Genomic DNA, 25,421 nt, shown 5'->3' on the forward strand with positions numbered 1-25,421 from the left:
ATATTTATCACAGCACACAAGAAAGCATTTGCAAAATAAGGATGGAACCACACTGAAATCTGTGGGGCTTTTGACTTCTACATGCTTTGGAGTTCATGCAGGGATAAAGTACATGAAAAAATGAGTACTGCTCGATCAGCTGGCAAGAGTGGATGAAGCTGCTCTTGAACAAGCTGTGTGCAACTCCCTGCTGTGCTAAGCACTCCCTTTTTAACACAGCCCAGATCCTACAGTTTTTGTGCCACTGTTCCTAACAGGACAATGAGGATATCTGTGTACCCAACAGGATGTGCTTTTGTGGCATGTAAGTACCCAAAATGGCAATCACAAGGCTGATTTTTTTTTTTTTTGCAGGGGCAGAATGAAATCACACTGAAATAATGTGATTATTGTCTCTCCAGGACTTTTCTGAAGAAGAACACTGTGGTGCAGGACTTCTTGAGATGCACTGTGCATATCATCAGTGTGGTTAAATAACTTGCTTGCTCAGTTGCTCACCACATTAGACACCAGTGTAATTGCCTTTGACTCAGTAGAATTACCCAGAGCAGACCCAGGGCTATGGGGTGTTAAGCTCAGCCGTCATGTTCAGCTGTGACGTTTGAGCTAGTAGCCCAGAACTTGTTAAGGAGGAAGCTGGAGCAGTGTTACTGACAAAGCCTTAAGGTTTGAATTTATTTTCCATCTCAAAGACTCAAGCCCATTATTTCTAATGAAACCATAACCTTGTGTCCTTACGGCTTACTGCTGGACTGAACCTCTGCAGATGGGGCTCTCTTAGGTTTCAACCCAGAATGAGATCCTTTTCTTCCTCATAAATCCTGATTTGATTCTTTATTATCACAACATTGCACTTTTCAACTAAAGATTACCTTAAATAATCCAACCCTTAAAGCCTGAAAATACAAACGCCTATTGCATGGGAATGCTTAGTGCAGGAGATGTGGTCCTATAGCCTCTGAGATCTCTCAGCAAAGTCAACTCTAAACTTACTGGTCCGTTCTTTCAGTTCCAGGATGTCGTTATTGGCACAAGCCAGTTCCCTTATGAGCTGCCCATCATCTTCACCTTTAGCCAACCAGCGATCACACTGGAAGCGAAATGTCTTGTCCATGGCAGAGTCCGTCACGTCTATATACTCCAAGTGCCAACCTGGTGCGATTCCTAGTAAAACAGCAAAATAAGAAAGGTTTGGATATTTTCACATAGGTTGGGTAAGGAGATGAGATACCTCTCCTTGGTAGCACCCTGCTGGTGCTAGAAATTATTAGTATTTGCTTCAGATAATATCACCAGTGAACATGATGTTGTTCTGATGCCAAAAGCAATGTCGACTTGCTCAAGACTGCAGTCTCACCCCCCTTCTAGAGTCAGGCCATGTTTTTGAGGGAGTTGCTAGCTTTTGATCAGATATTAAGTGTGTTGGAGCAAGGTCCTGGATAAGCTAGATTTCAGGCTCTCTGGTAAAGGGACCATCATTTGTCCTTGCCCAGCACTTTGCATGAGTTGAGGCTTCTGCAATACCAGTAGCAGCAGCAGTGAGCAGGGAGAGCTGGAGATGGCTTGTCCCCTGTCAACATACCAACACAGGAACCATCCCAGGAAGACCTGCTGTGACTTAGGGACAACAAACCGTTACAAAGCTCCAGGGAAATCAGGGCCCTTAGACCTATTTGCCACAGCCAGAGGCATGAAATCTCCCAGAAATCAGAGAGTTTAGAGGCAAAAGTTAATGGAGCAGCTTCTATTGCAGAAACCACTGCTGATTCTTCCTTCCATTTCAAGGTCAACATGAAGCCTTAAAGCCAAAAGAAAGGTATGAGTTCACGTTCCACTTAGCCCCCACCCCTCCACCACACATGTTTGTAGCTATTAAAAAAGACAGCAGTCTGTGCATGGTTTGTGGTGGTCCCTTCATGTTTTGGGAGTGCTAACTGGCCCCAAGCTATAGGGTTTAGTGTCCTTCTCTATGGCCTGTATTACCCCCAACACCTTTATATTTGGATTTGAATGTCAGAAGGTAAGTTACAACTTGCTCCTTTGGCCCTGCCAGCTAGCAAACGCAAGGAAATTTCCCACGCTATCCTGACTTTGCCAAGCAACTGGAGTGAATTCACTAATGCTGTGGCTGGACGTGAACATAGGACAGACTAAAGCATGGTTGCTCCAGCAGGAACCACCAAATCACCTAACTTTTGCCTTGGGGCCTTAGATCCCTTTTAGAGTTCTACTTTCTTTTGGTTTTTGGTTGTTTTTTTTCCAGTGGAAAGGCAACTAGAAAATGAAGAAAAGGGCATTTGGGAACATTTTCCTGATTTCTTTGTTGAAATACAAGCCCTTGTTGAGCCTGGGGGGATGGAAGGTTCTGACAGTTCTACTTACAAGTCCTGTTATTAGTCAAAGAAAGGTTATGATCATGATGAGAGATCTCTACTGACTTATTATTTACATCCCAGAGACATTAAACAGCTCTTGCTCTTCCAAGAACTCACTGCCATGTGTCTATTTCTTTAGTTTGCAAATATTAATCCTCTTTAGCCCTGAAAATAAAGGCACCTTTTTGAGTTATGTCAACAAACCACCCTGCTGCTGTGGAGTGCGATCCCTCTGCACCATGTGTTGGCAGTTCTCTACCAGCCTCACAGCCATTCCTGTTTTGTACTTTGGCTTCCTGAACCTTCTTCAAACTAGGAAATGACCCACTACAAAGCACAGACCACAACCAAAGACACCACTTGCCCCTTAAATTTCGGGTGCACAGAACTGCAGAATCATTGTGGTTGGAAGGCAGCTCTGGAGAATGTCTGTTCCAACCCCCCTGCTTAGAGCAAGCTCAGCTAAAGCAGGCTGCTCAGCTGGGCTGTGTCCAGACAGTTTTCTAATATTCCAAGGATGGAGACTCCACAACCCCTTTGGGCAACCTGTGACAGTGTTTGATTACCTATGCAGAGAAAAAAGCTTTTTTCTTATGTTTAAATGGAATTTCCTGTGTTTCAATTTGTGCCCATAGCCTCTTGTCCTGTCACTGAGAACTGGAGAGGAGTCTGGCTCCATCTTCTTTACTCCACCCATCAGATACGTGTATACATTAATAAAATCACCCTGAGCCTTTTCTTGTCCAAGCTGAACAGTCCCAGCTCTCTCAGCCTCTCATACAACAGCTGCTCCAATTCCTTAATCATCTTTCTGGCCCTTCACTGGACTTTTTCCAGTATGTCCTTGTCTCTCGTGAACTGGGAGGACAGGGCCACGTGCCAGTGACAAGCCCTGTGCAAATACCGTGGTGCAGCACCCAGGCAGGGAACTTGGATGCACCACCCAAACATGCAGGATCTCCTCCAGGCTCCAGCAGCAGGACAAAGGTACTAAGCAGGGTTTTGGGGGTGGGCTGGCATGCGGTACCCTCACAGATCCTCACCCATTTACTGCCTCCTGGGCAGATCTTATCAAATTCCCCAGGGCTCCCACCACACTCTAACTGGAGCAAATTGCTCTTTGGGGCTGTTTGGAAATTTATTCTAAACATGTTGGCAGTGTCAGCTGTTAATCTTTTTGTCAGGCTCATTTCCATTTAAGTTCAATGAACATCTCTGCAGCATATTCAGGAGGCTGCTCCGCTTCCATCAAAACTTTAGTTAAAACAGGACAGGATGAAAGAAAGAAAACATCCCATCCTTCTCCAGCAAGAGAGATCAATGACTGCAGACTGGGATAGAAAAATTGGTGATCTTAGTCCTGTTGACGGCAGTGAACAGCATGACTGGGACAGGATCTGTGCTGAACAGCAGTATCAGAAAAGAGACTGAATGAGATGCACATACTCTCCTCCCTTTTCTCCAGCCTAGTCCCAGCAGCTGCTCACCAGGGGACCTGTGAAAAACCCTGCTCTTTTATCACAGGGGGAGATGGGCCAGAGCTGACTTTCCAGCACATGTTGGAGTTGTGGGCAAAGCAAGCACAAAGCTCGGCTTTTCCTGATGTTCCCTGCAGAAGATGAGTTTATCAGCTCTGGACTATTTAAAGAGCAAGCTCTGGGCTTGACACTGAAAAGCAAATACCAACAGGGTGTCCCTCAGAGCACAAGGGTACCTCAAATCAAGGAGCTGCATGGTCACTCTTAGAAAAATGGGGCTACTGCCCCAAAGCATCCTCCTGTCTGCTTTAAAGAAAAAAAAATTTCTCTTCCCTCTCACTAGAATTAGTCTTTTCTTTTTCCTGTTTTCCTTCCTGATGGTTAGCAACATAAATTAGATTAGGAGATCTGGAAGCTGTACAAATATCCTATACAGTTTTTCATTTCTGAAGAGAAATAATTCACCCCAGGTGAATGCTGTACTAACTACATCTGGAGCAGCACATCTTCCCACCCTGTCCACGTTCTCTGGGGCCAGGAGTGGTATCACATCAAGGGTTTCACTGCCACAGCATTAAACCACATTTGAAAGCTGATATGGAAATAGAAGCATTGATTCAGGCCTAAAGAAAACAATTGTTTTACCAGACAAGGTATTGTTTTTCTCTTGTTTCAGGCTGGGAAAAGATACATTTAAATTTTTTTTGCATTGATTTGGGAAAAAATGCAAAGTCTAGTAATGTGTAGAGTCTAAGTGTGAGACTTTCCCTCCACTGAGCTGGCTCAGTGGGCTGGGGAGCACACCAGTGGAAGGAGAAGAAACCGTGTTTGCAGAACCGCTTTTCAGTTCATGAAATCCTCGTTTCAGGATATTACTCTGTTCAAACCTTCTGTTCCTGTGTGGCTTTTGCAGAGCAGTGGTCTCAGAGACATTACAGCGCCTAAGAAACAACAGGAAAGGAAACTACATCCCATATGGATGCAACCCCAGCGGCATCAATCCTCAGAACAAGCTGGTTTATGGAGTGGGCATCAGTGAAAGGTGAGGAAAGAGGAGCCAGAAAAGTGGTGTGGATGTAGCAGGGTGGAAGGACTTTCCTAGGTCCTGTCCACTGCTCACACAGCCTGGCTGTGCAGGAGAAACTGCAGCGATGGCTCAACAGCCTTTTCCCTGGGTGTTGGTGGACGGTGGATCCTGATCCACCATTAAAGCCACAGCTGCTCCATCACACAACTTTCAGTGCTTGCAGAAGAGACAGAGCAGATCTGTTTGTGTCCTGTTGGCACCTCGACCAACAGTATCAGGAGAACAAGGGCTCAGGAACAAAGCAACTGCATGAATGCCTTGGAGATCATCATGGGCTTTCTACAGTGACCCCAGTACAAACCAGGACCACTACACTTGTCTCCATTACCACTTTGGGGCACAAGGGAAGAAATATCAGGTATCTGAGCACTTCCTGCTCAATTATGCAGGTCTCGGTCTTTAAAATAGTTTGGCCACCACTGTGCCTTTGTGGAAGATCCCCTATCAACATAACGAGTGTTCAGTGTTTGTAACAAAAGGTACTTCACGCCAGGCCTGTTTTGCTGAATCCCCAGCAGCAAACCTGGCCTAATAAAACCCGTGGCTGTGCCGAGTAGGCTCCTTAATAGTCCACAGCTGGAAGTGACATTTTCAATAGCATGCAAAACATTTCAAATGTAATTAGAGGAGGAGAAGAGCTTTGGGGAAAACAGAATCGCTTTGCTTGCTTGACTCTGGCAGTTGTGTCATTTAGTGTCTCATGTAGGCAAATGTATTCTCTTCCCCAAGTGTCCTTATCCAAAAGAGCAGTTATTTGTCCCATTTATCCTCCTGGCCCAAACTGACAACGGGGGAAAGGGCCCTCTGACATCTGCAAGGTCTTCTCAGGACTATCTTGCCTTTTTCCACAGTGATGCTAAAAGTCTGTGTTTTCCTGACATTGGACAGACAGGTTGGATTGTAGCCTCCTTGTTATGCATTTCTGCAGTGATGAATGCAATCGAGTCTGATTTTAGAAGTAGCAGACATAACACAGATAATGATGTTACTGCTTCAATTAACAAAAAGCCCAACTTGCAGCACTAGAAGTTTCCTTTGCTCCTCTTGGGAAACGCCACCACTTGCCCCAGCCTACATTCACCCCTAAAATATCAAGCTATTCTGACACACGTAGAAACATGGGAGGATGGGAGAAAAGAGAGTGAGAATGACCCAAGTCTGGTGAGTTCACAACTCAGGAGGCACCTGGTCCCTGACCTTGCTTTAGTGAATATTAGCTATTCTTTGCAAAGTGAGAGCTGATGGGACCAAATCTGTGCTGGCAGAACCACATCCAGGCTTGGATACACAGATGTCCATGGAAGTTAAACTGTCTCCACTCTTCGCAGCCATATTCATCGACTTTCCTCTCTATCCCTTGTCTATCTGTAGCAGATCTTCTTTGGTTTGGTTTTGGAAGTAGTTGATGCCCAATCAAGGATAATAGTTGTCATTACTGGTGCTTATGTTCCCATAGGAGTAAAAGAGAAATCCTGCTTGGGACATTGACCACTCAGGGGCCAGTGAAGAATTGCTGCTGCCCAGCCTTTTACAACCATCAACCAGTGCTGCTCAGCTTCCTAATTGCATTTTTTTTTTTATCTTCACATATTCTGAAACATAAAGTAATGACCATTGCAAAGACAGTTCATCAGCCTTGTGTCCTCTGCCATTATTTATCCCCTGCCTGGTTAGATGACCATCCATCCCTAAACCCCACCACATGAGGCATCACCCAGAAAGTGGTGGGAGTTTTAATAGCAGTGTTAGATCACTAGAAATGGAGTGTTAATTGTGAGGTGTTAAAATTATAGCATCTAGCTTTGCATCAGTACATCTCAAAACACTTTAAGAAGGTGAATAATTTTTATCCCTAATTTACATAATTGAAAATGAGGTACAGGAATGTGATTTACGCAAGGTCATTCAGCAAGCCAGCGGCAGAATAAAAATAGATCCATTTCGTATATCTCTCCTTTAGGATCATGTTAGTTCACACCACAACATTTCTCATCAGAGCAGACAGGCAATGCAAAACCTCTCACAACCTTTGACAAAGCAAAAGCTTAACACTTCGGACAGCTTTAGAAAATAGGTCCCCTGCCCCTCCTCCTCTGTTTATGCAACTTGTTCAGTCCAGGATTTGACTCAGGTCAAAACCACACATAAATTACTCTCAGACAACCCACCCCCCTCAGCCCTTACATATAAACTACTCCTGTGCAAAAACACTTAACAGTTCAGAGTGAAGATATAACAGTTTCTTAGATTATATTCTTGCAATTGAAGCATATTTTGTGTTTTATTGAGCCATAGTTGATGCAAAAGCATTTAACAAGGATGCAGGATAATTTGTCCCCAAGAGGAACAAAGAAGGTTTGAATTAAAAAAGCTTTTACAGAACTGATAATTCTGCAGCTATATCTGATCTTTTGGGCTCTTTCTACTGCATAGTGAAGGGTTCTGCATTTATAGGAGATTGTGAAGAAATGAATGACTGCACAACGTCAACACTGAAGTCTTCACTTTCCAAATTTGCTGTTTTGTTTGCTTACATCTTTTTTTTTTGACTTTATGTCAAGTCTGGACTGTGAGCTTTTTGCAGAGTCTTCTGCTGGCGCTGTCATGCCTGTACCACATCTTTGTGATAGGACTGTTGAGCATAAGGAAAAAAACCTACCATTGAGGAGAGAGGAAAATACGTCGTGTGTAGGGAGGGCTCTGCGGGTCAGTGATAGGGTGTCCCAAGGGGCTGAAGCCAGATTTAGGCAACCTGAAGGACTAAGCAGCCACGGCACAGTTGTTGGCATGCTACACAAGTCTGCAGTTTGCATGACTATTTGTGCCTTGTCTAAGGCATTGACTTCAATCCATCCCGAAACATGCAGGAGTTGACGTAGTCTTCCTCTGTACTGAGCCATCAACAGAACAGGGGGAATGATGAACTCTCCTCTCCTTGGTATGTTTTAAACATCTATTTCTCTTCCTCTCACTTTTTATTTAAAGCAGAAACTATTCAACAAATCTGCCCCATGGATCAACAGAGTTTATGAGGCAACAGTCAAGCACTGAGAAGAGGGCTTAGAAAGACCTTCTCAAGTCTGATAGCTGAGTAAATCCTTACAAAGGGCTGAAAAGGCAGATCTTTAAGTTTATTTTAATATTTTATGGCCTACAAGTGCCCAAAAGGCTTGGAATCATGTCTGTGAACTGCAGAAACATATCTCTAGAAAAGTCATGTGCTGCATGTTCAAGGCCTGGGAAATTTAAAATCTGATTCAATTAATCTGATTAAAAATTAAAATCTGATTCAAGATATTGGTCCTTAAAAAGGTAGTTCCTTCAGAGAAAGAAAAATGAAGGTATAATAATGTTTTTGAGTTGGGTCCAGATCAAGGAAGGGGAATGAGATCCTCTCTCCATTGGAAGAGCCACTGAGAAGGTGGGGCAATTAGGCTATTTAAAACTCAATTAGACAATGTCATAGCAGTTGGTGTAATGGAGAGAAGGGCCCTGTTGAGCCAAAGAAGAAGTTGGGCTGCAGAACGTTGTTATTTACTTCTGTCTTTGCTCCTGTAATAACACAGAGAAGTCTGGTTTATCCATAATTAGACTCTTCCTGGCTCCTCTTGGCTGATGGCAACTGCGATAATCAAGAATCTGAAATTAATGACTGTAGAAAGACTGCTTATCATATGGGTTCAAATCTACTCAGACAGATGAGGGAGCTAAATCCAGATTTCCCATATCTCCTTCTGCAAGGAGAAAAAGGAAAAAAAAAAAAAAAGAGGAAAACAAAAGCTTTTTCTAGGTAAATAATTCCATTACTGAGATATTGAGAAACTTTAAGCCATTCTTCCAGAATGGTGATTTAGTTCTTAAACCAGAGGAAATTCTATATTTAGAAAGCCAGCATTTCTACAGATACTGATCTTGCATAAATGTAAAAGTAAATGAACTGAGATATGAGAAAATACATAGTGCCTATCTGAGATCAGGAGATGGGGAGTCTGGAAACGATTAAGTTTGCTCAGGGAGTCTAAATATATTAGGTTGAACATCAGTATCTCAAAGTAAACAGGGGCAAGATAAAAAGACATGGAGCAAAACTTAAAACTAGATTTCATTCACAGCAATTCATTGTTACCAGACCCTTGTTGGTGAGCTCTAAACATCTAAAAAACCAGGAACAAGTTCCTTGAAATTGCAGTTGCAAAGTCTCTAAACTGCCTGTTTTCAAATGAACACTGACTTCCTCCCTAATCAATTTTACTGAAGTCAGAGGAATTAGATGGGGACTTCATTCCTCCTTTATATCTCATACAGAGATGCCACTCAGCAGTTTTTGTGGGGAAAATGGCATTTAAAAACATTAAAGTGGGACCATAAAACTGACATGCTTTTCCAGAGGAGGCAAATGCGGTGTCTGCAATTTAAAGACCTTCTGACAGTCTTTGCCATTGCAATTACTGTCTCTTCAACTCTGAACACCCCACTGCGGTCAAATTTCAGTGAAAGGATAAACAAAAGTGGGATGTGAACTGGGAGCAAAGCCACTGCAGCAAAACTTCACTGATGGGGACGGATGCTGAGCTGGACTTCATGGTAAAGTATTTGCCCACCTTGGATAAACCATTTAAATGTATTTTATCCTGAAATGTGGGCAGGTGGTATGCTTCTTGCTGGGACCAGGTGGTGTCTGAAAGAAAAATAAGGCCTGTGATGGTTAGTAGTTCCCTTAACTAGCCCATAGGTGTTAAAGGCACCTCATGTGAGTCAGAACAGGTTGATGCTGTCATCGAGGCTGATTATTAAGAAAATTAGGAGAAGAACATCAACCATGTTCCAAGCATTCAGCATGTGAGGAGCAATGGGGTAGGCCAATGTGATGCTAGGTCTTCCACAGACCATTGGCAGAAAACCATTTAGTCCTAAAAAGAAAAAAAAAAACGAGGAAAGAACGATCAATATCTGATGCCTCAAAGTAATGCTAAATACAAGCACATTTTTATTTAATACCCCAAGTCCCCCAAGCATCTGACAAAAACCATACACAACCCTTGACCCCTGACCCCCACTACTCCTTTCCAAAAAATAGAGCCAGGAGTTTCTAACCAGTGGCACAGCCGATTTATATAAATTGTATAGAGAGAGCAGGCATATATGCAGAAGATAGCTACAGCCGGGGATCCCAGTAGTCATAAATACTCTACCCACCCAAGAAAATGTCATGCTGCATTGTGTGAAGTTTTAGATAGGATATGCCTTTCACATGACTAATGCAAGAACAATGAACACAACATATGTTATGATTTAAACTACAGTTGTCCTCCTTTCTTGGGGGGAATAAAAAGTACATTTTTGCTGAGCAAAACCTGAGCATATTGTTTGTCCAAGGTTTAACCCTGCAGTCAGCTAGATCTGGTAAAAGCCCCATTAACTATTCTTTATAAAGGTAAACCAGTGATATGAGGGAAATAAGGAAAGAGAATATGAGGTTGCAATGTGAACTTACATTCATGAGGTATTTTTTCAAGTTCAGGACTCATAGTTTACTATTTTATCTGACTTGTGGTGGCTATCTAGGTACATGCTCTCAGCCCACAGCAAATTTAAACTAATTGAGCCTATTTACTGCTTAGCCTAAGGCTAAACTCTGTGGCTTCCCTTTGCCACTAATCAAGAGCATGCAGATAGCAATTACCATAGCTCAGCTGCAATGTGGTAACTCCCCAACCTGGATCAACAACATCATCAGTCACACGGAGAAGGTGAACCATGATCACTTGATCAAGAAGGAAAAGGCAGCAAAAAGATTAACAGGATTTGCTTGTCAAGCAACAGAGAGCAGACCTGTGGGACTCATTGCCTGGGATGCCGTGGGTGCTAAATGGTGGAGAGTCTGGACAAGGAACTGAATGAGAAAATTCACTGAAATTTACCTAATGGATGAAAAGGATATCTAGTTCAGCAAATGCCCTGAGCTATGTGTAGTAAGATGCAGAGAATTGGGGAAGGATTACACATACGTGGTCAGTTCCTCCTCTTCCTTGTGCACCCAGTGATGCTGCTGTTGGAAACAGCTGCTGGTCTCGACAGACCCTCGGTCTGACCCAGTTCTCATCTTCCTACATCCCAGCCTGTTCACGTGCCTGAGCACTAAGGATCAGCTCTGACCTGGTGGGTCTCTTTAATTCTGTTAGCACGACCAATCACTGGGGAGCCGCAATACCTCTTGAGGAAAATGTTCTTTTTGTAGACATTTCAGTTGGTAATATATACAAAAATGAATCTACAAGTCCATGTTGATTTCTTGCCTGCTCTCAGAAGGAGATCTGAACCACCCTTGCAACTACAGAGATGCCTGTTTGCTGAGCTAAAACTCTTGTGGGTATTTTGATAGCCGTTTCCATTTCTGCATCTAAACTGCTGATTCAAAGAATAAGTAAGTGTTTTGGCAACTAAAATCAGGTAAAAACAGCTCCCTTACAGCATTCAGCGCCAGCTATATAACATGATATTACAGAGGTTACTCAACTAAATTGTCCTGTGTTGTGGGAGTAATAAATACAAGCCTAAATCTTGCAGTGGCTGGGAATAAAACAATCATGTTAGGTGCATGGTTTTATTTCCCATATTTCACAACAGACAAGCTACAATAAGATTTTTTTTTTTTTTTAATAAAAAAAAGGAATCAAACCTCCAGTGGGAAAATCTGATCCAGAGGTAGCATCTTTTATTAACATTGTATGAGATGCAGCCTTCCCCACCTGCCACAACTTGAAGAAGTCAAGAAGATGATGGCCAGGACGTGTGCATACTGACATATAACCCCAGCCATAAACTAGGTGCAATCAGGTAATGACTGAGTAATCCTGCTGCCATTTCTCCCTTATTTCTTCAATAAATACTTCTGCCCAAACCACCTTGTTAACACTGACCCAGGTGGGTCTATGGGAGCCATCAAGCTTCACCTTTGGGCTGCAGCAAGTCATTAGCGAGCAAGTCATTACTAATGCAAGATCATCTATTTTAGATTAATATGGGATGGGATGAGATGTCATCACAGCAGCGTGAGCGATGCATTTGTTACAAGATGCTGCTTGGTGCCTGAATAACAACACAAATGACTGTGACAATGGTCCTGAGTGCTGCTCTGCTGTTTGTGATACCAGTTAGGGTGTCCAGCAGCTGGGAAATGTCAGAATCTCTCTCTCTCTTGGCAGGGCACTGCACACTCACCAGCTGAGGTAGTGATTTTAGTAAAGACAGACACATATCTTTATTTCTATCTTCTAAAGCTCACTATGTTATGCCAGGCTGCATTACCCCATGTGTCGGTGTCAGGCTGATAGCATCAAATTGCTAGGAAAGGACCATACTGGCCTGTGAAAAAGATATTGCATTAATAGAGTTGGTGTGTTGGGATAATGGGCTGGATGGCTTTGCTTTGGAGGAGCAATCATTATCTGTGCTGCAGTGGTGGCTGTAAGCTCCGACTGAAGCTGGGGACCCATTAGAGCAGATACTACACCAGCATGCAGGGAGATGGTCTCCTGCAGGTAGGGGCTATGTCTAGACAGGCAAGCTGGGACACAGGATCCAGGTAAAATCCTTGAGATTACCCAGCCTGCAGCAGAGGTGGGAGCAGTGCTCCCAGCCTGCCTCATATCCACAGAGAAGGAGGTGTTTCCTCAAGTGAAAACATTGTCCCGACCTCTCCCACCCCGCCACGTCACTGCCCTGACCTTTGTTGTCATGCCAGATCCGCACTTTGCAGAGATCTCCCAGGCTCAGCATGTCTGAGAAGTTGAATTCATCCATCTGGTTCCTCTCAAACTTGTTAGACTTGTTGGACTCCTTCAGAGCCAGGGTCCCACTGTCCCCGTTCTCCCCAAACAGGATCAAGGACACGTTGGCATCGGTGCCTGCTCCTGGAAGGAGAAAGCAAGGCACATTGTCATGAGCAAACCTGCTGTGTAGGGCTGACACCCAACCCCCAACTGCATGGAAATGGAGTCAGCAGAGGCAGTCTGGAAGAGGCTGCAGCGATGCTCATGTTCCTCTGTGCACAGCTGACAAATTTCAGTGAATTTGTGCAGGATCCTGCAAGGAGGACACCCCATGGTAGTTAACAAGCCAGGCCTCTCAGCCAAATCCTCCAAATACAGCTGGAATGCTTCACCCTTGCATTCAGGGTATGGTGACCATGATGATAGCAGCACTAATAGGAAGCAGGAGTGTCTGCTCCTGATGGAGCACTGTGCATCGTGCCGCGTTGCAGAGGATGCCAGTGTCATGACTCCCATTTTTCCAAGGTGGCTTGGGAAGAAAAGTGACTTACCCAGCAATCTATGAAAGAGCGTTAAAGAACATATTTTAACTTTTCTAGCTACAAAGCATTAGCACACATCAACTGGGGCTTCCCGCTGGGCCACAGTCCCTTTGCCACACTGTGGTCTCCTTCCGCATTCCCACAACCTCCTCCAAGGTGACCTGTGGCACCCAGGACACTTCAGCTGGGTTCTGTCTCATACTGCTCTCCTGGTGTTGTATGGCACAGGGATTTGAAAGCAAAGTGCAGATCATCAACCAAACCACTGCGGCATCCTGCGGCACACTTTCCCCTCCCATAGGTCTTCCTTCTACATTCCTGTTTCTCAAAACATTGTCCATGCTGCATTTAATGGAAAAAGTTCCAGTTTCCCATACAACAGTTTGACCCATCAATTCCCACCTCTTCTTATGTATATGTTAGGAAAGGAATAATTTCTAAGATGATCTTTAATATGTGATATTGAATTTCATATGCCCATTATTGTCTATATTTTGCTGCAGAAAACAGCCATGCTGTCACTTTTCCTGACTTTTGGAGAGTTCAAGGCCAAGTCATCACCTGCAGTGACCTTACAAACATTTTAGCTGAAAGCGCCACAATGTTTTTACCTGGCACTATTTATAATTTGATCAAAATTATTGCTTTTTATTTTTGACGCCATAATAAAAAAGCAGATTAATAGAAAGCAATTTGATTCCACTTGGGCAGACATTTGTCATGTCAGAACCAAAGCCCTTAAATTTTGGAAAATGAAAATGAGATCGTCAAACCCAAATCTGTCTTACAAAGAAACTCAGCAGCTGCTGCTCTCCGTTAGATAGCCCAGCTTTGAAAACTCTAACCGCCTGCCAAGCCATTTCTTACACAAGAGTATCGTAAATCCACTTTGGGCCACATGGACAGTATTTCCCACAGCTCCATTCACAACACAATGTAGAGACAAAGTGTGTGTGTGGGGGGGGGGGGGGGTGGAACAGAAAACTTCTTGAGAAAGCTACCACTTCTTCAGGATTATTATTTGAATACAGAAATTACGAATAAATCACAACTCTTCTTATAGAAGGACTGGAAAAAATACTAAAAAAAAAAAAAAAGAGAGAAAAAGAATCATACAGACAAAAAGCAAAGCAACTTTTGGTTTCCATGTGAAAAATTGTCTATGTTAAATCTGGTCTAATTTTCAGCGGTTCCCTGGGAAGGACTTAAGAAGGAAGAGAAAGCATCAGGGATTCAGGCAGTTCATCTGGCAGTACCTTTTATGACCTTAAAGTTTGCTGAGGTGAGGAACAAAGCAAACTGAAGTCCATTTCCTTACAAGGAGCAGACTCCCAATTAATGTAAGGTCTCAAAAAGCACAGAACTAACTGTTTCTTAGCAAAACCTTCCCTGCAGGAAGAAGCTTATGGGGGCCTCATGCCGTGACATTTCCCTCACAAGCAATTAGCAGGAGATGGGAAAGAAAAGAACAGAAATTGCTGAATCAATGTACACTTCACCTACTTGATTCTCTGATTTTTTTGTTGTTGTTGTTAATTCCAGGAAGCTGTCAGGCACATTTAGGAACTGTAACAAATTTGACAAATGAAGAGATGAAGGCACTGTGGTTACACAGGCCTTAACTGGCAATCAGGGCAATAGCTCATGGGTCAGTACGGGGGTCTGCAGCACTGGACTTCGTCATCAACACCCTAAGCAATGACACAATGCATCCTCAGCAGATTTCTGGATAACATTAAATTTGGGGGAGTGACTGACATGCTGAATGGCAGAACTGAGAGCTGCTGAATGGCAGTTGAGAATTAAGGTTGTTCAGCCTGGAGAAGAGAAGGCTCCAGGGAGTCCTTATAGTGGCCTCCCAGGACTTAAAGGGGCTACAGAAAAGCTGGGGAGGGACTCTTGATCAGGGAGTGTAGGGATAGAACGAGGGATAATGGTTTTAAACTGAAAGAGGGCAGATTTAGATTAGATCTAAGGAAGAAATTCTTCCCTGTGAGGGTGGTGAGGCCCTGGCACAGGTTGCCCAGAGAAGCTGTGGCTGCCCCCTCCCTGAAAGGGTTCAAGGCCAGGTTGGACCGGGCTTTGGGCAACCTGGGCTAGTGGAAGGTGTCCCTGACTGTGGAACTAGGTGATCTTTCAGATCTCTTCCAACCCAAATCATTCTATGATTCCGTGATTCCAACACAGGTGGACCTTGAGAAGCTTGAGGACTGGGGAAGCAGAAATCCCATGAAGTTCAGAAAGGAGAAACGCAAAGTTCTATGTCTGGGTTGGAATAAAACCTGCACGTGTACGTGCTGGGGAGCTGAGGAAGACCCAAAGGTAATAGCAGTAACATTCATATTCAGGTTGAATCCAAGCTAACAGCAAGTTCTCAGTGTTCAATGCAAACCACATATTTGGCTACAGCAGGAGGAGCATGGCCAGCAGCTGAAGGGAAGATCTTATCCCCTTTGCTCAGCACTGAGGAGCCCACACGTAGACGATGGTGTCAGTTTGGGTACCTGGGTCATGTTAAGACACTGAGAAGTGCTCAGCAGATGGTTGCCAAGATGGACAGAAGCTGGGGCACAAAACTGTGAGGAGAAGCCAAGGGTGATAAGCTGAGGCAGGTGAACAAAGGCCCATTGACCTTGTTCAGAGACAGTGATAACGGTGACAGGGGCATGTGCTGTGGAGATGTCAGACCACACCCCAGGGAACCACAGTCACAAATTGCTGGGGAGGTTCGGGTTGGGCATCAGGAAAATAAATATTTCTTAGGAAAATGGTGCAGGTGTGGATTAGGTGCCTGGGGACGTGGTGCCATCACCATCCCTAGAGGTGTCCAAGACTCGGCTGGGCAGAGTCTTAGGTGATTTGACCTAGTGCTGGCAATAGTCCTTTGATCAGGAAGATGGACGAAATAACCTCCAGAGGCCCCTTCCAACGAAAGCGTCTATGATTTTATGGTTCTTACTGAGCAGCTGCATCATTTTTAAACAAAGTATAGGCTTGAGTCACAGCCTTCTGAGGCCAAAAAATGTCCTTCTTTTGACTTAACAGAGACTTGGATAAGGCACCAACTGTCCTAAATTATGTAATTTGTAGGCTGTAACTGAGCTGACAAGGTAATAATTAAACTTATAACAGCAGAGATAAAAACTTCCTGCTTTGTTAATGCCTGGAAAATGATAAAGCAGTATTATTCTTTCTCCATCTTTATTGCATTACCATGTACATGATGCCTGCATATAGAATACAGAAAGTCTGTGTAAATCAGCATTAACAAGCGAGGACATTTTTGAGCCACAGAAAGAGCCATCAGGTGGTCCAGCTCTATTGCAGCTCTGTCTGTGGGTCATACCTTGAAGAAAAAGAGATTGTGAGTCACTTATATAAGATCAAAAGTAAATCAAGGTCTTGGTTTTAACCAAAGATTACACATCTGGCTTGGGATGTGTCTGCAGCTACAACTTTTTCTCCCCTTATCTGTGTGTACTCTGAGAGCTGCCATCTGAGGTACTTCTGGTGGCCTCTGGATTTGATCTTTGCAAGAAAAGACTTTCCCTGATGAAGCCTCTGTATCTTACATGATCATCCAAGTTAAATGACTTCTGGGAAGCCAAACTGTAATTCAAAAGGTTTCTTTGAGGAAAAAGTAAAACAGGACTGTTCTTAAATATGTATGTATAGTGAGGAAGAAACGACTGCTGCTTTCTAGTTTGCTGCAGGACATTTTTTATGGGATTTGTTTTCCCTAACTTTAGGCATCTTGCCTCACTTAACTGTGCTGTCTGTCTGAATCTGATGAAGAGAGAATGACAGAGACCCTCCAGAGGATGATCCAGAGTATTGATTAAGACTCCTCTCCCAGATGAATTGACCAGAGGCAGTCTAGACTAGAAGGATCATGACTACGAGTATAATTTTTTTGAGAGTGACAAATAGGTGAGTTGCATCCTACCCTACATTTTCTTTTTTGGTTTGTTTCAATGCCTCTGGTGCACTTGAAAGTTGAAAGCTATTTCAGAGAAATATACTTAGGAATAAACACATGTGATTCTATTCACTGTGGAGAATTGCTGTTCCTAGTCAATGTCAGTGTGTCAGCAAATGATATAACACGTTTAAACTAACCATCAAGGATAAAATGTCTTTTTTCCTGAATTGGTCCAACCAGGAATAATCGTGAAATACATAATGATCAAAGAGGGAAGATGGTTCATGACTTGTACCCTCTTTAGATAAGCTGGATAAAGTTCAGCATTATGTCAGTGTGCTGTGTGATCTAATCATAAACAGACTCTCTGAAACCTCTCTGTAATCTGCTCTTTCCTACTGGTTGTCGTTGTTCATAATGAAATAAAATATTTCATCATTAATACCCGTCATCCTTCATTCAATGGGAAGGGCAGATCTGTCTGCTGTTGCTGTCATCTTCTATTCTCCTCTCATTTCTATTTATTTCCATCACCTTTGTGAGTTAGGGCTGGATTTCACAAAAAGGTCACAAAAAGATCTACCTTTATACTAGATGGATTGCCAGATACATAAACAAATCTTCCTCTCTCTCTTTTGTTTTCCGTATTTCACTACATGTTTTTCAGACAAGCGGCAGGCAGAGCAGATAAGATAGATAAAAAATGGTGAGGTGGTATGAAGACACTCTGCCAGGGGAATTTTGATGTTCTCAGATCAAACCTCATAAGCTGCATAAATTACCACTGGTAAATCCAGAAAAAAAAAAATAAATGAAGAGAGGTAGAGATTAGGAAGTGATTATGTGCACTGGTGTGGCAGAATCCCCTCTGAGGGTCAACCTTTCAAACAAGGTGTCTGCAAGATAATGTCTAGTTTGCTTCATTTTGGCACGAGGCAGCTTGTATGTGGTTGCAGCTTTCATTCAGCAGCCTGACAGAAGTTCTCATGAAAAGAGGCAGTGATCCCAGGAAATGACATAGAAATCCCATTTCTTGGCACTTGAAGCTCTGCAGCTTTCTTTATACTCTATTCCACCTCTTCTATCTGGTGTGCATTTAGGGATGGTTTTTCACAGCCTGGAATAAATAGTCTCAAAACACTTGGTAAAGGAGGGTGAATTATTGCTCGTCTCTTTGGCCAAAATAGATAGTCCTGACTGAAAACCTGGAGCACACCAGCTTTGAATGTAGTTTTTTTTTCCATCCTACGTGGATGGACCTGACCTGACCAAAAAGAAAAAGGGGGCTCCTGACCATTGTAACATGGTCTGGTAATAGCTTCTGTTAAGGTGTCTTCAGAGGAAGCAGCGAGTGGTCAAATCTAGGCTTTGTGTCTAAATATTTTATGCCCAGTGCTCAGATAAGGATGAATCCCACAGTATAACAGTTACAATCAACATCCAGCCAAAATGGAGGTGTTCCAGCATGGCAGGGCTAAATTATGATTTTTTTAACATAACTGCAAATTAAGCAGGAGATGATTTCCACTGCTAAAAATCAAACTTCATACTAGAAAAGTCATAAAATATCCACCATGGACTTGCCTCCAACATCACTGGTTTTAACCTGAAGAGTGTATGTCGTGTCTTCCATCATCTGCTCGTCATTTATCACAGCTGGCATCTCACACACAAGACTTCCCTTGGCATTTTTCAGCTTTGACAGCCATTCACCATAAGTAAATGTGGCCACTTCTTGATTAGTCAGGTTCTTCAGGATGATCTGTGAAGAGCCAAAAGAAGAAAAGAGACTTCAGCTAAACTTCAACTACCATTTGAACGGGAGCAAAGATCAAACCTATAAAGTATGCAGTGTGGTAGGATATGGGTGGAGCTTGGTCATGGCTTCAAAACCTGTACTGAGCTCTTCTGGGCTAAACGGAGGTCTCTGCTATGGACAATATTTGCTGTGGTGACTTGGCTGAGAAATGGTCTTCATAATATTGGACCTTTTCATGCATAGGGTAAAGCATAGAAAGAATCTGTTCTAAATTACGGACAAAGCTCATCTCTAAGAGAGTCAGACCTTTCCTGGAAGCCAGTATGGAATTAAATCTAAAGAAGAAATAACAGAGAATTATTGAAAACTTCAGCACCTCTCCTTGAAGCACACAGTATCTTTCTTTTGCCTGCCTCCTCTGTTCAAACACACAGCAATCATTGTAGAGATATACAACCCCAAACAAGTTAAAACAATGCACAAGATAAAATTAGGCCAGCAAAACTCAATGCTTCACACTCTTCTCCCTCTGGGAAAAGGTGGCAGAACAAACAGTATGCAACAGATATTAGTCACACTGTCTAATGTGCCATGGGAAGGAGCTCAGATGCTGTGGTGATAAGGACAGAAGAGGAACCTATTTAGAATAAATCCTTGAGTTACTCCAACAAAAACCTAACAAAATATCCACCTTTATGTATCGTGTTGAATCCAGGCTCAGTGGAGCATCAGTCTACTGGCAAAAAGGCATTACACTTGCCTACAGCAAAAACCTAGCAGGAAATTCTCATTAAATTGGGGGAGTTGGAGGGAAGAGAGGAGAAAGGGCTGCAAATTAGCATTTTTTCTTACCATCTAAGAGAAACAGATACCATATCTGAGTGTTGCAGTGCATCAAGAAACAGTGTCTTGCAAGACACATCTCTGCAAAGGCCATGGAAACATGAGCCCAAACACATCACAGAAGTGTGACACGATATTAGGAAGAAACAAATCATGGAGTCATGGAAAATGTTAAATTCAAAGGGACACCTGGAGGTGTCTAGTCACACCTCCTGCTCCAAGCAGGGCTAACTGCCATGTCCAACTGAGTTTTGAAAACCATCAGGCTCTCCATCCTAAGGCTGCATCACTCTCACTGAGAAGACTTTTCCTTATATCCAGTCAGGATTTTCCCTGTTGCAACTTGTGTCCATTGCCTCCATGTCCTACCACTGTTCACTTCCGAGAAGAGACTGGATTGTTGGTATCTGCAATCTCCCTTTAAGCAGCAGAAGACTGCAATTAGATTCCCCCTTAGCCTTTTCTTCTCATGGCTTAAAAACGCCATTTACTTGTATGCCATATGTTTCAGCCCCTTCACTATCTTAGTGACCTTCTGCCCTACTCTCATATATCAGCTTAAGAAACTTATAAAACTTATCTTGAGATAAAATGTGCTCAAATTCTGTCCTCAAACTGCATGTGTCCCAGTCCATGCACTTCTGTTGACCCCAACCAAGCTTTGCTGGAGCCTTTAGGAGTTCAAAAGAAGAACATTGCTTCAGGTTATAAAAAACTGTTTTAAAGAGGGCAGTAACTACACTGAAGTTGAAGCAGTAGCCGTGCTATTTGTGCATTGTACTGTTCCTTGGGGGGGACACTCATCTGGGGTTTTCTCTCTGCCTGATGCTAAACAGGGATCTGTAACACATCACCTTCATCCCAGAGGAACAGGACACCTTGCACTGTTGAAGCTATCCCACTTTTCTAAAAAGCTGCTTATTCACAGCTGGTGACACTATTATTTTATGGTCAGGAAACTGCTCTGTGATTCAAGAGATGGTGAATCAAATCCTTGCTTCGAACCAAACAGAAATCAGGTCTCCACCATCCCAGCTGGTGCCCTCTCTGCTGGGCTACAGACCTGAAGGAAGTCTCCTCTCTCAAGGATGCATGAACAAGGTCTACATCCTCTTAGGAGTCCAACCTAGAAACTTTTCTTTGGCTAAAATTTGCAAAGTTGAATTGTGAATAATCTCAGGTTGCTTGAAAATGTCTTCTTTTTTTTTTTTTTTTTACCCCCCCCCCCCCCCCCCCCCCTTGGTGCATAAACTCTTTGCTGGAAAAAGTTCAGCCAGCTCTACCTCTGCCCTGCTCAGGAATGACAGCGACTCTGTTAGTAAAAAACTGTCCAGAGCAAAGCTTACAGGGAAATGTCAAGAAAGCAGCAGGGGGTAGAAACAGATTAGAGTTGCCAGCTGGAGTGCACTGGCAGACAGACAGATCAGACCTCTCAGAAATAACCAACCCATGTCCATCACTCCAGATGCTGTCTGGGAAAAACTGTCTGGCTACTAAAAGCGCCAGAGCAAAATGCCTGCTCTTTCCACCCCCAGCCCCCCGTGATTTCATCCGTATGCAGTGTCATGTAAACAGGTAGCACAGACAGAGCGAGCTATCTCGTTCTGGGATGGTGCTCCAGAGAGGAGCAGACAGGAAAAAGAGAATTATTGTAGGAGCTTCGTTCGCTCAAGGGAGATCACAGCACATGGAGGTAGCAGGAAACTCGTGGCAGACTGATTGCTCACTCACAGCGTGGGTACGATGCCTACCTTACCTAGCATGAACCACCTGAATGCTGGGCATCCAGCCCAAAGCGCATCGTGTCGGCCCTCCCTACGGTCAGTGCTCGGAGCTGGGTACCAGCTGGGAGGCAATGCATCCTACCCAAGCTGGGGGCAGGACAACAGCCATTTGAGGCGTCTCTCCCTCTCACAGATCCCTCTCTCTGCTGACTACAGAGGAGGCCTAAATAGTTTGGTAGAAGAGGTGAAAGCTGAACATAGCTTTTTCAACGACTAACGCAGCACAAAATGAATCCCATCCTACCAGGAGATGTTTGTGGGTGTTGCACACACAGAGGATGATGTAGGATTTTGATGTGGATCGTGAGGGTCAAGGAAGTCATCTCAGGGAGCTGAGCTGAGACTATTTTTATTTTCTGTCTGTTCCACTCAGAAAAATTAGCTACCACTTGGCAATGAGACTCCTACTTTACATTGCATCTAAACAACTTTTTAGGATACCTAGAACTGTCTATGGACATCCTGCATGCTTTTAAGCTCAAACTTCATTGCTAATTATGCAAGGATTTTAACTGGGCTGTAGAACACCTATAAACAATGAAAAGAAGGCAGGACCAGTGTGTGTGAATGAAATGTTGGCAATTTGCTTTGCAGCTGAGCAAATATCGTAGCAGACAGGAACTTTAAACCAGCAACTTGAAATTAATTGTGCACTGTATGATGTAACAGAACAGCTTGACATGTCCCATCATTTGATTTACCTCCACAGGGGCTCACACCCCACTAACACCAAAATACATAGGTCCTGGGATTCATCTTTAAAGACTCAACCACAGGTTTTTATGGTTCTGTTTATGTCATTAGTCTTTGCTTAAAGACGGGGTCCTCTGACTGTAAAACAAACAGACTTTGTCGCAAAGAAAAACATTCAGCTTCAGCTGTATAATGAATTGTCTCAGATTCCCTTCATCTCCTTTATATAGAGGAAAAAGAACTGAATAAAGACCAAGTCCCACATTAAGGATTATTTGTGACGTCTGAATGCAATGTAATTAGTGCTTCATTAAGGCAGCTTCTTATCTGCCTGACTTTGACAGCATAAAGTAACATTAAAATTCTGAGGGAAACAACTCTGCAGATTTAACAGTCTCACAATTCTTGTTATTTCACTCAGACAGCTTTCACCCCTTCTTATTTCTAGCTTTTCAACTTCGTATCTAAGACACTGGGCAGCAGGCGGACTGAGGAACTGGCTAACCCAGGAGGAGGTTTCCAAAGCACGCATTTAGATGAGTTTCCTAATTAGAAGTCAGAATTTTTTTATGATGGGTGTGGTGAGGCACTGAAACAGGTTTCCCAGAGAGGTGGTAGATGCCCCATCCCTGGAAACATTCCAGGCCAGGTTGGAAGGGGCTCTGAGCAACCTGATCTAGTGGAAGATGTCCCTGCCCATGGCAGGGGGTTGGACTAGATGGCCTTTAAAGGTCCCTTCCAACCCAAACCAGTCTGTGATTCTATGGTTCTATTCTCTGACTTTTCAGAAACACAGAGCAATGTCATGGTAGCTTGTTGTGGAAGAACATGAGATTCAGCATTAGGTCAGAGGAAAATATCCAACCTCTATGTCTCTCCCAGCAGTGGTGAGATCCAAAATTATGTCTCAGTTTTGGAGAGTTTTCGGTGTATCTTTTTGTGCATAGCAATAATGAATAATATTCATTGTGGCCCAGCACATCACTAATCAAATGTTGTTCTCTCTAGAGGATTAAGTATCAGCATTTAAAATGTATTGCCACTTTCAATGCAGTTTCAATCTTTGGCACCAAGTTCATTAGTTTGCTGAGATTCTGAATGAAATTTCAATGTATTTTATCTAGACAGAAAAAACCAATATGACTACTTCCCTGCTTGTAAATTGAATATTTTGGCTGTGTACAATGTCATTGATAATTCATGCATTTTAATTGGTATTTATGCATTTCTATTTCTGGTAAACTAAAAGCAGTATAAATTATGACCAGCAACAGTTTACAAAAAGACCAAAGAGAATTAAAAATCTCATTTATTGTTATTTTAATAGAACAAGGAAACTGAGAATATCTTGTGGATAAATGGAGCAACAAATGGTTAATTATGGGGTTGATGGCTTAATCTAGCTTCTCATTTTACTGTGCTAGTTAGCACTAACTGTGAACCATCTGTCTGAGAGTTTAGCACTACCCCCACAAGTATTTCATTATGCAGTTTTAATATGCACTTTTGACAGAAATGGAAATGGGCTCAGATCAGTTTTCATGTCACACCAGGCTACATAAGTTTTCAAGGCTAGAATACAAATCAGAGAACACGAATCCTTCCTCCCCTTTTCCAGAGCACTCCGGTCCTCACTCTCTGCTGGGAATGCAAATGTTATGTTTACCTTTGCAGGGAAGGTGGGAGAGAAAACTAATAAATTAAGTTCTCTGTGTTTCACTGAGTTAGAAGATCCTCCATGCTCTGTTTCTTTAAGAACATTAGAAACTACAGGTAAAATTTTCAAAAGCTTCTAAAATCCTTGTCTCAAAGAGTTGTGTGCATGGTCCACCTGTTGCTTCTGTAGAATTATTAGAGGGCTGTAAAGGGCCCAAATGAGGGACCTTTTTGCCCACTTCCCTGGGAAAGCCTTGCTTTGGGTGGGACATACAGCAGGCTGGATAACAGGCCTGAACTGGGAACAGGAAGGTGGGAAGGTGCTACCTGCCACTAAAAGTGCTGCCATCCCTTGTCTTTGAGCTATTGCTAATTCATGACTGCAAGATCTGGAATGTCTCTGGATGAATAAGCTTTATTTTATTTCATTTTATATGAATATGATTTATAAAACTCAGGGGAAAGTATCAGGGAACTGGCAAAGGGAGTTTGACCAAGATGACTGAATCAAATCAGAGAACAGATTGAGTTATTCCTTAGGCACAGAGAGAAAAATTGTGTGCCTGTGGCATCTATTCAGAAGATATATGCTGGAGGTCTAATGCTTTGGAAAGCTGCACAAGAGCTGCTGAGAAAAAAAGCTAGAAGTGGCAATGCTCAAGTGAAAAAGGTCCTGGATGACAGAAATGTTTTTTAGTCCATGCTAATGGAGGTGAAGAGCAGTTCATCACTTCACTGGAAACTGGTGGCTACTTAGGACCAATGTTTAGAAGCACATTATTTATGGGAAAAAGAAGGGCAGCTTCAGACTAGTTGAAAAGGGTAAACGATCCAACAGAAAAGTCATGCCTTACTCTTTCTGGCCATGGGTTAAGTTATTGGTTCTTAGCCTATTCTATAAAAAGTCAAGATACAGAAATCCAGCAGGATATCTAGTCCAGAAAAAACCGTGCTAAATAAACATGGCAGATATGTGTTTCTCCCTTAATGACATCTGATGGTGTGGATCAGCACCTCACTCCAGCTGCCTCTTAGAAATTTAATTATAGGGACCCATATTTTAACTGCCCAAATCTAAGTGATCTTTACAAGGAGCTGGTGGTTTGGTAGAGAAGATAAAGGCATAGTTGTGCTTTTGTTCAAGATAGGACACTAGGGAAAAGTACAATCAACAGAAGTGGTAGGAGCCGTTTTGCATGTTCTATTCAAAATGCAAGATGAAAATTACTTGTATGAACAAGAAAAGAAAGAAATCTGCCTGTATGCTAGAGGGAGAAGGGAAGGGGAGAGATGGGGTGTTTCACCTGAAAGGATGTGTTATTTGGAAATGTCCCACCCAGACCAGGCCCATGCTAGCTGTCCCTGCCTGGCAGAGGGACACCCACTCTTCCACAGGGTCAGAGCATGGCAAGGGTCTGCAGGAGCTGAGGATACCTCCCAGGGACCAGAAAATATTGCAGGTGCCCTGGGTGGCAAGCCAAGGCTCTTTTGCAGGGAGAGAGAGTGAGAT

General features: G+C 43.1%; 1 protein-coding gene across 1 annotated transcript in view; it reads right to left on the reverse strand.

Moving 5' to 3' along the window:
- LOXHD1 (lipoxygenase homology PLAT domains 1) overlaps positions 1–25,421 on the reverse strand; it is a 146,347-nt gene that overhangs the window by 4,844 nt on the left and 116,082 nt on the right. The window contains exons 39-41 of the mRNA XM_074856970.1: positions 18,761–18,938; positions 12,668–12,853; positions 994–1,164 (exon numbers count right to left, since the gene is read on the reverse strand). Of these exons, the coding sequence (XP_074713071.1) occupies positions 994–1,164; positions 12,668–12,853; positions 18,761–18,938 (535 nt within the window). The remainder of the gene's footprint in view (positions 1–993; positions 1,165–12,667; positions 12,854–18,760; positions 18,939–25,421) is intronic.

This window comes from Strix uralensis, chromosome Z (assembly GCF_047716275.1).
Source record: "Strix uralensis isolate ZFMK-TIS-50842 chromosome Z, bStrUra1, whole genome shotgun sequence".
Classification (NCBI taxonomy): domain Eukaryota; kingdom Metazoa; phylum Chordata; class Aves; order Strigiformes; family Strigidae; genus Strix; species Strix uralensis.